At 31.3% G+C, this 14,011-nt stretch overlaps 3 protein-coding genes across 5 annotated transcripts; 1 reads left to right on the top strand and 2 right to left on the bottom strand.

The window, feature by feature from the left end:
* Positions 1 to 884: 884 nt before the first annotated feature.
* LOC148228740 (deoxynucleoside kinase-like) lies at positions 885 to 2,247 on the bottom strand. The gene is made up of 5 exons (XM_088200155.1): positions 2,167 to 2,247; positions 1,897 to 2,078; positions 1,555 to 1,807; positions 1,283 to 1,434; positions 885 to 1,211 (listed from the first exon to the last, which is right to left on the bottom strand). The coding sequence occupies exons 1-5, from the start codon at positions 2,213 to 2,215 to the stop codon at positions 1,077 to 1,079; spliced, it is 771 nt and encodes a 256-aa protein (XP_088056281.1). The 5' UTR covers positions 2,216 to 2,247; the 3' UTR covers positions 885 to 1,076.
* A 2,170-nt stretch (positions 2,248 to 4,417) lies between these two features.
* On the bottom strand, positions 4,418 to 6,435 carry LOC148228741 (uncharacterized). The gene is made up of 4 exons (XM_088199614.1): positions 6,362 to 6,435; positions 5,595 to 5,659; positions 5,443 to 5,518; positions 4,418 to 5,369 (listed from the first exon to the last, which is right to left on the bottom strand). The coding sequence occupies exons 1-4, from the start codon at positions 6,387 to 6,389 to the stop codon at positions 4,501 to 4,503; spliced, it is 1,038 nt and encodes a 345-aa protein (XP_088055740.1). The 5' UTR covers positions 6,390 to 6,435; the 3' UTR covers positions 4,418 to 4,500.
* A 437-nt stretch (positions 6,436 to 6,872) lies between these two features.
* On the top strand, positions 6,873 to 13,853 carry LOC148228742 (pyruvate dehydrogenase phosphatase regulatory subunit, mitochondrial-like). Of its 3 annotated transcripts, none has more exons than XM_088200329.1 (9): positions 6,873 to 7,698; positions 10,147 to 10,369; positions 10,434 to 10,755; positions 10,819 to 10,970; positions 11,138 to 11,277; positions 11,433 to 11,903; positions 11,965 to 12,111; positions 12,698 to 12,870; positions 12,934 to 13,853. In XM_088200329.1, exons 1-9 carry the CDS (start codon positions 6,973 to 6,975, stop codon positions 13,214 to 13,216), a joined length of 2,637 nt encoding a protein of 878 aa, XP_088056455.1. In that variant the 5' UTR covers positions 6,873 to 6,972; the 3' UTR covers positions 13,217 to 13,853. The 3 variants fall into 3 exon arrangements, with proteins under 3 accessions (XP_088056455.1, XP_088056456.1, XP_088056457.1); XM_088200331.1 differs by having other exon boundaries at positions 6,894 to 7,698; positions 10,819 to 11,036; XM_088200330.1 differs by lacking the exons at positions 11,433 to 11,903; positions 11,965 to 12,111; positions 12,698 to 12,870; positions 12,934 to 13,853 and having other exon boundaries at positions 6,891 to 7,698; positions 10,819 to 11,036.
* The last annotated feature ends 158 nt before the right edge of the window (positions 13,854 to 14,011 follow it).

Consider the following 14,011-nt stretch of genomic DNA (forward strand, 5'->3'; position numbering starts at 1 on the left):
TAGATTCTTTGGCTAATGTAAAAGATATTGAGTGGAACTAGACTATTTTTTTTTATAATACGTATATTATTAATCTGTATCACTAGATTTGAAATCACTGAAAATTGACAACATCCCAATTCTATAGAAAGTGTATTTTTGATTTTGGCAGTAAAGTCCACTGTTCTTATGCAAGTGAATGGAAATTGATAATGGTCCGTTTGTTTACGCCGACGAAAAAAACACAGTTTTTCTAAAAGATCCAAAGTAAAGAAATAAATTAATTTTATGAGACCCTTTTAACAAGTTTTTCGCGACTAATTTCGTTGCAACGATAACGGGTGGTCCCAGCAATTATCTTTTACTTGTGTATTAACTGATAGCATGATCTTCTATTGGCGAATGTGTATATTTACACTAATGAAATATCATGCGGAATAGAAAAATCCATTATTAATCGTGACATTCATAATATCTCATCGTCGCTTATGGTACTACTGGGAGTATTATTTGTATATAAATATAATACACTGTTTTATAAATATTGATTTCTTAAATTATTTTAAAGAACTGAAAACTTACCAAAATCAACAGATTATTGCATTATTTTTCCCCAGATAAATTAATAAATAAATCGCTATCTATTCCTGATAAGCCCATATTCTACTGTCACTAAATGTATTTCTTGATCTAATCTTAACAATATAATGTATATCATAGTTATTTAACGAGCCTTAAAAATGCACAATTTCCAGTGTTGTGAGTCACATGCTATTCGCACTTATTGCTTCGACAAAAACGTAGATACAATATTGTTTAAGCCTTTTTCAAGAGATTGGCAATCTTATAAATGAAATTAAAAACTATTTGATTTGTAATTAGGTAATAATTAGTGTATTATAAAATTTTTGCTTGAAGCATTTATTTTTTTATCAATATGATTAAACATATGTACACCTATATGGAATTTTGTCGCTTAAATAGCAAATTAACTTAGGTTGATATTTTTCATTATACATAATTATATTGTACTTTTGTCAAACTATCACAAAAAAAGGTTTTATACCAAAATAATTTGATGATTATTTAATTTTATTTCATCTTTTCATGCTTCTCTTTGGCGGCGGAGAATTAATAACGACATCCATAACATCTTTCAACACTTGCTGCTCTGACCTTTTGTATTCTTCGCTAATGTGACCGAGGTCGAGATTACCGTCGAGAATTAAAACCTAAAATAAACATTTACACCAGTCAATAAATGTACACATTATGAACAGTATTGTTGATATGATATATTCACCGGTGCCGGTCTTTTGAATGCACCGTTCACCAGCCAATTTTCGTGCGCTTCGTGTAAAGCCTCCACATAAGACAAAGGCACACATTCCTCTTCGCTTCTCGCACGTTTCTTGATTCTCTCGTAGACGACGGCCGGTTTTGTTTTTAAATACACTGTTGAAATACAATTACTATAATATTGTAGATTATGTATGATGACAGATAATTACGTTATGCAGCAAAATACATTGAGAAGGAACTTTGTCAGTTAAAGGTATTTAAAATAATTTAAACCTATTAGATCAGCGGACACGTCCATCGTGGACGTAACAAACTTGAACCACTGATCGAGCACGGAAAACATAGCAGGATGCATAATTCCCGAGTTGACCATGTTTTCGACGAAACAGTATCGAGCGCTGTACAGAGACCGTTCGATCAATTTGATTTTTGTAGGCACCGGATCGACGTGAGATCTCAGCATGGTCAACTGGACGTACGACTGGAAAGGCATGGCCCACTTGTCGGCGTCTTTATACATCATGTCCTATTAAATGCAAATTGCCCATTTATTCAATATATTATATAGGTACCTACAATTTACTTGTATCGACTTATATATATAAATATCAGTACTAGTAGATTCCACCCGTTTAGGTTTCTCCACGATTCGACAGGTTCCGACAACAACGTGACATCTTCGAATTGTTTAAAATGTTCTAAATAAGTTGTCTTTCCGCTGCCTATGTTTCCTTCGACCAAAACGGTGAAAGGGCGATCGCTCTTCGTACAATGCATTCTTTGTGGAATTTGATTGGCTATTTAAAATAAAAATAGGTTACATTAATCAAAGTTTAGATGTTTTCCTTCGAAACGTCGATGCTGTAACTAAATTCAGGTTAATACCTCGACTGAAACGAGAAACATGACATACGAATCGAAAGACGGCCGCCATGTGATGTTGCCAGATAAAATAAATATTAGTTTTAATTCATGGCCGAATAACTATGACCTAAGAAAATAATTCAAAGTAGAGCACGCTCACGATAAAGATTCCGGTTTGTAGTGTTCATCGTCATGTACATCGTCATATTATTTATTTTTTTATTGAAAAAAAATTATTATAACTTATTTATTTAACATACATTTATAATATTACAAAGAAGCCTTTATAAATTGGTAGACATTTTAATGTATTGCCTTGGATTGGGTGGAAAGTGTTCCGAGCGAATGACAAATACCAATGCATACTATACACTGCATGCGACATACAAGCGCGTACAAATACTACTGTATGCAAAATTATGTCGCTTTATGCCCTAAATTTTCTAAATTTTTATTTTAGATGGTTTTGCGGGTGTGCGCCGCACGCCTAGCACACCCTGAATATACGCCCCTGATTAGATCCGATGAATCCCACTTAAAGGTAGTTTTAAACTAAAATTGGTAATATAAAAAAAAATATTAGAAACTTAATTTATGCAAAAAATTCTAAAGCAATAATTTTAAAAAATCATACTTTTTTACCATTTTTTAAAGTTTTTGTGACTCCTGGTGTAGTACACGTGCATCGAAAAGTCGAAAAGGAGTATCTAGCTGATTGTGTAGTACCTAAAGTCAAACATAATGGCGGAAGCGTCTGGGGTTGCATGGCAGCAGCAGGGGTAGGAAATCTGTACACTTGCGAGAGTAGTAATATTTATATTTCAATGTTGGAATCCACTTTAATGGAATCCTATTGGAAAATATTTCCGAGCACAGACCACGCTACCATCGGATTCCAGCAAGAAACGCTCCATCCCATACTTCACTAAAAAGTAGGGGTTGGTTTGCTTCAAAGGGTTTAAGGCTTTTATAATGGCCTTCACAGTCACCAAACCTAAATACTATAGAGTATAGAGCATTTATAGGCAAAATTAAAAGGAAAGGTTGCCTAACACAATTGCAAATCTAAAATTGAGCTGCGAGAAAAATTACAGATGGAAATTGTCTCTGTCCACCGTCATTAGTTGACAATATGCCAAAAAAGGTTGCAGCTGTAATTAAAGCTAAGGGTAGGATTACCAAATAATAAAAATAAGATTAAAATAAACACTTTAAGGAATCTTGATCAGTTTTTTATTTATATTTTCACTATGTTTTTTTCCATTATTATGGCCAAACCTGTGTATAAATGGGCCCCCACAACATTGGATTTGAAAAAAAACAATCGAACTAAAGTAGAAAGGCTAATTGTACAATACCACTGTAAAACAATTTGTTTTGAAGGGGAAGAATTAAAGTAATGTATAAATATGGTTACAAAATATAGTTTTAAATATAAAACTTGTTTGATGCACAACACAACCAACATACACTGCTGGTGTATTACAGAGACAACTATTCTATTTATCATATTTATTTAAATAATAAGGTGGCCAGTATTACCAATTTTATTACGATCTTGTCAGTCAACTTTTCTGCGAAATTTATTATAATTATCGTATTTCCACACAAGTAAAACGAAAAGCGAAGTAAATGACATATTTATTATTTTAAACAAGTATAAAACCATGCTCAGGAAAAGTATTGGAGTATAAAATTTTGCGATGAAAAATAAAATTATAATTTATAAGCAATATATACTGCGCATTCAATCGAATCTTAACTTTTTCTTCAATCGAAACGGTCATTTATTTAAGTATACATGCTTCTAAACCAGGGCTGTGCAGTCGTTAAAAAAAAACACGACTCCGATTCCGATATTTACCAACAACACGACTCCACTCAGACTCCGACTCCGATTTCAACTCCGACTCAAAAAAGTTTAATTTTATCAGGTATTTTTGGTGTTCTTCTACACGTTTAATATTCATACGCTATACACATTCATTATTACGCAATTAAAAATTCATAAATTTCATAATTTAAAAAAATGGTCGGAGTCGCTTATTTTTCACGACTCCGACTCCGACTCCAGCTCCGGCCAAAACACCACGACTCCACGACTCCAACTCCGACTCCACAGCCCTGTTCTAAACGACTATAAAACTTTATACTTTCATAAAAGGTTCAATTCGGTGATCCATCATCTTACTTTTAGCTCGAGTCACTTTACTGAAAAAATACTGCTAATAAATATTTTATACATTTAATTAATCGTGTTGATTAAAGCGACTGTTGTTTTATATTATTTATTAAAATAATGCGCTACATTTAATATACGTATCGATATATTTATTGTTTTAAATAAAAAATATATTATAAGTCACTGTGAATGCTCATATGCTGTGAAACTTGATATTTAGTTTTGAATGTTTTCCCACAATAATCGCATTCAAAATAATAGGAATCAATATGAATTCTCATATGCCGTGAAAGGATATCCTTAGTTTTGAAGGCTTTTTTGCATTGTATACATTCAAAATTAAACGAATTACTATGAGTATACATATGCTGTGTAAGGTTACTTTTAGTTCTGAATGCTTTTCCACAACTGTTACATTCAAACCCATAAGACTCGCTATGAATGATCATATGCCGAGCTAGTTTACATTTAGTTTTAAACGCTTTTCTGCATTTTTTACAGTCATAATCATAAGAATCTTTATGAGCGAGCATATGTTTTACAAGGTAACATTTAGCTGTGAATAATTTACCGCATTCGCTACATTCATAGTCGAGGGAACTATGTGTTTTCATATGCCTGTGAATGGCTCTTTTAGTATTGAATAATTTTTCACATTTTATACATTTAAAATTAAACGAATCACTATGTATAGACATATGCCCAGAAAGATAAGCTCTAGATTTAAATGTTTTTCCACAAATTTTACACTCATGATTATAAGTCTCTATGTGAACATTCATGTGTCGTGTAACACAATATTTATTTTTGAATGCTTTTCCACATTCTGTACATTCAAATTTATTTTTAGACTCATTATGAGTGTTCAAATGCCGCATAAGGCTGTATTTTTTACTTAAAACTTTTCCACATATGCTGCATTTAAAATCATCAGAATCCATTTCAGCAATTTCTACATTTTCAGTTTTTAGTGGAGTGTCAATATTAACAGACTTGTAGTCGCTAATAGTCGAAAGAAGTATATCTTTTACATCATGTGTTTCTGTAAAGATAATATATCATATGATTAAAATGCAATATTATTATAATAATGTTTTTATAAGTGTATTTCTAACCTATTTCAAGTTTGTCATCTATTTCAGCAATATTATATTCGTCAGGACTGTCACTTTCCATTTTTTCAAATTCGTACTTTAAAAAGAAAAACAATATATGAAACGAAAATAATAATTAATAATAATATGAATGTACTTATTAATTCACTAACTTTAACTGTACATGCAATATTGCCAGTTGAATACATTGTTTCATCGTTGCTTTCTACACCTGGTTCTACAAAAAATATATCATAAAATATAAGTTGTTTATTCAAAGAACCGAAAACTGGAAAAAAAACGTAATTTTTGTCAAAACGAACAACGGAGCTAGCCCATAAAAATATCGCCTTATTTGGTTCGGTATTATGCAAAAATAAAAGATGGACCAAAGACATTTCTATGTTTTAAATATATATAAAAATCATTTAAAAATACTTGCTCGAAAAACTATTAAAAAACAAATAAAAACACGGTGCTTGTTAATTAGCACAGTGAAATTGTTAATTATTATTATCTATACTATTATACCAATTATGATTATTACAAAAAAAATCTGAATTGTGATAAAAAATATATTTTTAATAGAAATAAAAATATTAAAAAAAAATTTAAATTAATCTTTCGAAGCTGAACCGAATACCGAAAAACGTTATTTTTTCCGGAACCGAACTGATAATGAAAATTATAACGATTTGTTATTTGTTATCGCGCCCAATTAATTTTTCTCTAAAATTAAGCATAAAACAAAAACTTATATTGTAACATGCGCAGAAACCAAGAAATGTCAAATTATCATGCATATTTAGATTATCTGGTATCTATAACCATTAAAAACTATCTTAAAGTAATTAGACGTTCATTGAAAAGTTCTAAACTAGGCGTGATACTATTATTTGTATATCGCTTAAGCCAAAGATATTGTATATTGGTACTATACCAGATTTTATAAAATTTGGAAACGACATGATGACACTTCAACGGCAGCTGTCAAAAAGAGCCCGTATGTTATTTATTTTGGCCGAAACATATATAATAATGACCTGTAAAAAAATAGATAAATAGTTGAGCTATTTATAATTGAAATAGTGGTATTTTATGTTTAAATTTTTATATATTGAATAAAATATATATTATTAAAAGCGTTTATCTTAAATCTTTATATATTATATTTACTAAATTTTACTCAAAGTTTATTTGGCTCTTTGGTCGTTAATTAATAATTAAAATTATAAGCAAATATTCAAATATATTTTTTATAATAATGCAAAATAAATTCAATCGAACTTTTTTGTTTTTTGTCGAAATAATATATTATATCAGAACGTTGGAGCGGAGCTCGGAGCAGGAGCATGAAGCAGCTGAGCAACAAGTTTTTACCCAGACTACGGAAATATTTAATAATTAAATGTATATAATTCAAATAAATTATATCTTAGTGATATTTAAATATTAAAAAATATTTTTTTGACAGTGGCAACTATATCGCCGCTGTCATAAATACAAACATGAGCATATGATTTGCAGTCTTAGTCATGTAATAATGTCAAAATGATTCCTTTGAAATTGTTGAAACAAGCTTTGGAAATAAAGACGATTCGTATGCAACAATGTTTGTTCTCTACACAAAGTCTGCCGAAAGAGACGAACGTAGTGATAGCCGGGGCCGGTCTAGTGGCTAACTCAGTGGCTTATTATTTAACCAAATACGGCCTCAAAGATGTCGTGGTCGTCGAACAAAACGAAATCGCCAGCGGAACGTCTGGACTGGAATCTGGCTCCATCGGTTTATTCAAACCGCTCACTATGAGAAACATAATATCGTGCAGCATCGATTTGTATGAGCAACTGCATGTTATGGGATACGACATCGGTTTGAAGAAAACGGGATGTTTATATCTGGCGAAAAGCGACGATAGACTGATAGCTTTGAGGAGGCGGATGGCTTATAACATCCCGACTGGATTGGAATGCGAGTTCTTGACTCCGGAACGCATTCGATCGTTCAATCCGTGCGTCGAGACGGACGATTTGAAAGGAGGCGTTTGGGTGCCCAACGATGCTGTAGCCAATCCAAGAGCTATTAATGTGATTTTGGCAGACATCGCTAAACAAAACGGTGCACAGTATTTCGAGAATTGTGCAATACAGGAAATTTGCACACACAACCGTAAGATTTGCGGCGTTAAGACCGAACGCGGTTATATTCAATGTAAAGTTTTTGTAAATTGCGCTGGGATGTGGGCGAGAGAGCTGGGTTTGAAATGTAATCCACAGGTTAGTCTATATATGTATAATTCCAGTTGGAAAGAATTTCAAAGTTAGTTGAAAAAGTAATATTATTTTTGAAGTAAAGTTATCATTAATCATTAATCACATTTTTTTATTAAAACTTCTTTCTATTATACTTTATTCTTTATTTAAATTATCTACAACCTCTTTAACATTATCACATATGCAATATATTAAGGTGTCATCTGCGAACTGATGTATTTTACATTTTATTTTATTAAAAATTATATCATTAATATATCATATTATAAACAGTAATGGTCCTAATTTGGACCCTTATCCTTGGTCAACAACCAATCATTTATAACTACTTGTAGTGCAGTCTCAGTTGAATGTTTTTCTCTGAATCCCGATTGTTGTTCATATAGAATGTTTTTTTTTACTATTTTTTATTTTAAGCATAGGTATAATAATAGAAATCTTCAAATTATCAGGTATTTCTCCTTCAGAGAGTGCTTTACTTATTAAATTATGTAATTTAGCTTATAATATTTCCCATGTTTCTTTATTTATATTTACATCCGATTCATCAATCCTGGTTCCTTTTTTTAATCTACAAATTATGTTGTGAATTGCTTCTAAAGATACATATAAATTAGATAAAAACCCCTGTATTAGGTAGTGTTGTCCTTTTAGAAAATGAAACCTGGCCCGTTTAAATAGCACTTACTATTCCAGAATTGCTTTTATTTATTTTTTTAAAAAAACCTGCATTTTTACGAATTTTTTAACTCCCGATGTTAAGAAACAACCCCACACCATAACTCAACCTTTACTTTGTCTTATAGTTGTCACAATACAGTTATAACTCATTTTTTTCTAACAGTTCGTTTAACGAATACTCTCCGATTTGATCCAAATATTACAAATTTTGATTGTGCAAACTTTGCACAGTCTTCAAATGTCCAATTTCGATGCCCTTTAGCTTAGTCGTGTCTTTTATTTTCATTCTCTCGTCTTAACAAAGGCTTTTTGCCAACAATGCGTCCTCCAAGTTTCACTACCATTAACATTTGATACTGATATTTTTTTACTTGAGAGCAAATTTCTGTTGCCGTAAGCCTTTTATTTATTTTACTTGAAATTACTAGATAGGTATATGCTGATCCTGTTTTGATGTAATTTTAGAACTTCTAGATCGAGGTTTATCACAATTTAGTCCTGTATTTTTAAATATTTTAATTGCTTCCTGCACTGTGGTCTTAGAAATATGTACATTTTAGGCATTACATAGCTGAGTTCTGCTGTCGTGATAAAAAATGATAATTGCAGTTCTTTTTTCTGCCGTCAAATTATTTTTCTGCCACATTGTAGCAAGAGATTTTTATTTTTAACGCCTGCAAAGTTAATGCGTAAACAGTCTAAGACGAAAAAACTAAATTTAAAAAAAAATCTCCAGATTGTGATTTGTATAGTTTCAATAGCATGTAAATGAATGTGCATAGAAAAAAAATGAAAGCTGTTAAACACTCGCCATCGCATACTTAACAGTTAGATTGGATTAGTAACGCTTTCTATTTTATGACCCTCTGCATAAAATATGAAAAGGCGAGTCTATTATTATGGAAAATACAGAAAATAGTCTATTCTTTAATTGGGTGGCAATATTTTAAATAGTTAAAAGAAATAAGGGTGGATTCGTGACTATGAAAAACATAGATTTATTATTAGAAATAGAGACAATTTAAGGATAGTTAGGTATAAGAAAACGAGAACTACCAGGGGAATAATGTACGGAGGTGGTAATTTGTATAATAATATTCCTAGGACAATCTGCAAAAATAAAATGTAGCGGGTTTCCTCAATGGAATAAAGAAACAGCTTTGTGCATTAAGAAATAAATTATAATATTAAAGTATTTTTTTATATTCTAGTTATGTTTATATTATGTTTTATATGTATGTTTCGATGAAATTTGCTTAGCGTATAACCAATTAGCTATTTTAATAAAATAAAAATAATAATAAACATTGTTGCAGGATTTGTTCTTAAACTTTTGCCTGGTAGCGTACATGATATTTAAAAAATACCAAACATTTTATCTAATATTTATTTTATTTTCATAATCATTCTACAACAATTTTCACCTCTGTTTTTTTTTCGAGGTTTTTTATTGCAGAGCTACGAAATATTTTTTTGAAAAACCGATATTTTGATATAAGATTGCATCAAATCGGACTGGCTAACGAACTTAGCCAATATATTTTTAATGTCTATTTAATAAAAATATATTAAAGCCTGATTAAATTTATATTTTGACTGAGGGTGGTTTTAGTGATTTCTATTGAAATATACATTACACTAACGATGGTAAAATCTGTGTATATATTGACTAATCTTATCGTCGTAACAAAATTACTGATGTATTTACAACGTTCAGATTTATAAAAAAATATTTGATATATTATGTTACAATATTATTATAATTTTTAGACGAGAATACCAGCTTATCCTGCAAATCATTTTCTCGTTGATATAGAACCGTTTGACATGGGTCTGCCTTGCATTAAAGACTATGATAATCAAATGTACATTATAAGTACGTCTAAGGGAATAACTATAGGATGGTTCGAAAAAGAAGCTAAGCCGGCTTTTGGCAGTACGAGGATTCCGAGAGAATGGAAGAACTATTTAGAAGAAGATATGAAACATTTAAGTATGACTTTACTATTACATAATATTATTTGAAATAGAATTTATTTATCATGATAATTTTTCAGTGCCGTTATGGGAAAATGCAATTTCTAGAATTCCCATTTTGAAGCACTCAAAGCATACAAAAATATCGACAACCATTGATAATTTTACACCCGATGGAAGATGGATTTTAGGGGAGACGCCAGAGGTCAAGAATTATTTTGTAGGGTGCGGTATGAATGGAAATTCATTGCAAAGCGGCGGAGGCATTGGAAAGTATATGGCGGAATGGATCATTGAAGGGCATTCGACTGTAGATCTATTCCCTTTCGATATATCGAGATTTATAGATTTGCATAACAATCGACAATATTTGTATCAGAGGACTAAGGAAATTGTCGGAAGGTATAAAATCAGTAGGCACAGAGAGCTATTTATATATATTGAGCTTTTAAAAAATTATTTCAGACAGTATTCAATTCTGTATCCTCACCAATGTGAATATAAATATGCTCGGAAATTGCGTTGCTCTCCACTGTACAGTATATTAGAGAAACGAGGAGCCGTTTTTGGAATCAAAATGGGCTATGAAAGGGCATTGTATTTTGATACATCAAAAAGTAAATATATTATATTGTGAACTTAATAAACTGATTATTCGAAAACGTCGAAAAAGGGTAGAAAGGGTAAGGCAAAATCGTAATTTTAACATACCTCCCTTTTTCCACTGATTGAATATGACATATTTTCACCTTTTCATCAGAATTTAACAAAATTATTTTTTCAGGTGATAATTACCCATGTTCAATGCCACATGGTAGCTTTTTCAAGCCTAAATTCTTCGATTACATTCTAAAGGAATATTATGCGTGCAGAGAAGGCGTCGGAATTATCGACATGTCATCATTTTCAAAAATAGAAATTAGAGTAAATATCATATTCTCAATTACAAAGATATATTAAAACATTGATTTCAACTGCATATAAAAAATCGACTATGTATAGCTGAAGTCAGTGTAATTAGTTTTATCGTAAAAAAACTGTAGTATGTCGTACATTTTAAAAATTAAAAAATCTTTTAGTCTACTGGAGACGAAGTCATCCCTTACTTACAGCACCTCTGCTCGAATGACGTGGATATACCTGTTGGAAGAATCATACATTCAGGAATGCACAACGAGAAGGGTGGTTACGAAAACGACTGCATACTCCTTCGGCTCGACAAGAACAAGTTCTTCATGGTATCGCCTTCGAGTCAGCAGACAAAAATATTCGACTGGATGTCTCGAAACCTTCCATGCAACAAAACCGTCTCTCTGAATGACGTCACGTCCATGTACACCGTAATCAACGTTGTCGGTCCAAAATCCAGAAATTTGATTAGTGAATTATCAGGAACGGAAGTCAAACTCTTACCGTTTACATACACCAATTTAGATATAGGTTACATATCCGACGTTATGGTGATGGGTTTTACGCACACCGGAGAGCCTGGTTATTGTTTATACGTGCCATCGGAATATGCCCTTCATGCTTATAATAGATTAATGACGGTAAGATCATTGTGTATTCGCATTTAGCATACAACACGATTTTAATAAGAAATTTTTATAGATTGGAAAAGATTTTGGCATTAGAAACGTCGGCACAATGACGCAAAGGTTTATGCGAATAGAGAGATTCATTCCATTTTGGGCCGAAGAATTAACCAGCACAGTGACGCCGTACGAAGCAGGAAATTCTTATAAAGTCAAGTTAGACGTATGTACATAAATCACCTGTAAAATTATAAAATTCAAAGAACATTATTTATCTTAATAGTTTCCAACAGAGCGTTAAAATGCTTCTTACACAAAACTCAAAACATTCTGTGAAAATTAAAATATGATCTAAAAATAATTTCGAGCTCTGGAAACGGTCCTTTTATATCTGTCTTTTGCGACTCTGATTTCTGTAATATATCAAAAATAGTGTTATAAAATAAGCTCTTTTTAGCCACAAATATTATGTATGCATTTCCATTTTCTGTTGATGCGAGATTTTTCATCCTTATTTAATTTTAATCTTAATTTTTATCTATATCAAAATATGTTTTTTATGCAGGTGTTCAATTACTTCTTTTCATTTTCATTAGAACTTTAATGATTTTTTTTCTCTTGTTTAAAAATTAAGAGATTTTTAAAATTAGTTTTACAGAAATCAAAACAGTTTTTTTCAAATCTCAGATTAGAATATATATATACATATATAATAAATCTCTGATATGATTGTTACTTTTCTACACATAAAAAGTAGAACCATATTGTGTTTTGAAAATTTTAAACTTCATACTTCATTATTATTACAGAAAGGCGATTTTATAGGAAGAGAGGCCCTGGCTGTTCAAAAGGACAGAGGCGTCGCTAAAAAACTAGTAATGTTCCACATGATCGATCATGATCCCGATTGCGAGATATGGCCGTGGGGCGGTGAACCTATTTATAGAAACGGCGAATTCGTCGGAGTCGTCACGTCCACTGGGTCGGTATCATTAATGCTAAAGAAAAGTAAATTCCAACGATACATTTACAATTTATATTTTAGATTCGGATTCACAAACAATAAACTGGTTTGTCTGGGCTTCATTAAAAAACCGGGTTTTCCTATAGAAACTTACATGACAGATCCGCATCCCGATCAGATCATCAAAGACAGCTTCATATTGGACAAGACTGCCGTTTATGAAATCGACATAGCTGGAAGTAGGTTTAGAATGCATCCGTATATGCATCCTCCTTATATCCCAGCAGGTTCTTCAGATTTGAGGAAGCAATTTGAATCGGATCAGGATTTACCGAGGGGTGCTATAAATGTATTTGGTATGTGAATACAACGTTCTTCATTATCAACGGTTTACATGTTATTACGGCTATTATGATAATATAATTTTTATTAGACGGTTGAAACAATATTGCTTGCTATTTTTATAACTTTTTGTATTATTATAAAATTGATGTGGTGCAAGGAAGGGTGCGTGGTTAATGTTACAATAAGCAGCTTCTGTGTTTAGGAACTTTCACTCATAGAAAAAATATTCTTTAACGATACACCCAATCTTCTTTTTGCACGGGGACACGTTCCAGAGGCTACCGTGTAAAAATAGATAAGATGCACATATGAAAATGGGAGATAGCTTTCATTACTTAAAATCAACTCAAAATATATTGTTTTTTGTAACCAAGTTTAAGGAAAAAATCAAGTGTAAAAAAATGGTCTGTTTTTTTGGACCTTGCAAAGAAAGAATTGGGTGTATTTAATTAAAAGCTTATTTTGTTAGTAAAAGTATTATTTTGTTTATTGATTTATCATTATTAAATAACTGTTGATATAATATTAATTATGAAGTTAATCAATACTACCTCAAAAGTTTATTGCAGAATGGAAATGATTATTTAATATTGCTCCAAATATTGTGCATTTAACACTAAACTATTATTAATAAATATATAGAAAAGTTAAGATTAGTTTTATTTTTCTCATTTGTAATATGCGAAAATCTAAGCAATGAAAAACTCCAGATTAGGATACGTAAAAACTATTGCCTGTGTGAAGACATCAGTAATGATCTAGCCTGAATGAATATACAAATAAGAACAATTTTCAGCATATAAAATTATATTGA

The sequence above is a fragment of the Plectrocnemia conspersa genome, unplaced genomic scaffold (assembly GCF_051122295.1).
Source record: "Plectrocnemia conspersa isolate PC_06_02 unplaced genomic scaffold, ASM5112229v1 ptg000012l, whole genome shotgun sequence".
NCBI lineage: Eukaryota > Metazoa > Arthropoda > Insecta > Trichoptera > Polycentropodidae > Plectrocnemia > Plectrocnemia conspersa.

Coding starts and splice junctions, on each gene's coding strand:
- LOC148228741 (XM_088199614.1), bottom strand. CDS start 6,389: ATGTCGTTTCCAAATTTTATAAAATCTG. Junction 5,660..6,361: donor TCCAAATTTTATAAAATCTG/GTATAGTACCAA, acceptor TATTTTTTGTAG/AACCAGGTGTAGAAAGCAAC. Junction 5,519..5,594: donor ATATTGCATGTACAGTTAAA/GTTAGTGAATTA, acceptor TTCTTTTTAAAG/TACGAATTTGAAAAAATGGA.
- LOC148228740 (XM_088200155.1), bottom strand. CDS start 2,215: ATGGCGGCCGTCTTTCGATTCGTATGTCATGTTTCTCGTTTCAGTCGA. Junction 1,808..1,896: donor TAAACGGGTGGAATCTACTA/GTACTGATATTT, acceptor TGCATTTAATAG/GACATGATGTATAAAGACGC. Junction 1,212..1,282: donor CATTCAAAAGACCGGCACCG/GTGAATATATCA, acceptor TGTTTATTTTAG/GTTTTAATTCTCGACGGTAA.
- LOC148228742 (XM_088200329.1), top strand. CDS start 6,973: ATGATTCCTTTGAAATTGTTGAAACAAGCTTTGGAAATAAAGACGATT. Junction 10,756..10,818: donor ACTAAGGAAATTGTCGGAAG/GTATAAAATCAG, acceptor AAATTATTTCAG/ACAGTATTCAATTCTGTATC. Junction 10,971..11,137: donor GTATTTTGATACATCAAAAA/GTAAATATATTA, acceptor TTATTTTTTCAG/GTGATAATTACCCATGTTCA.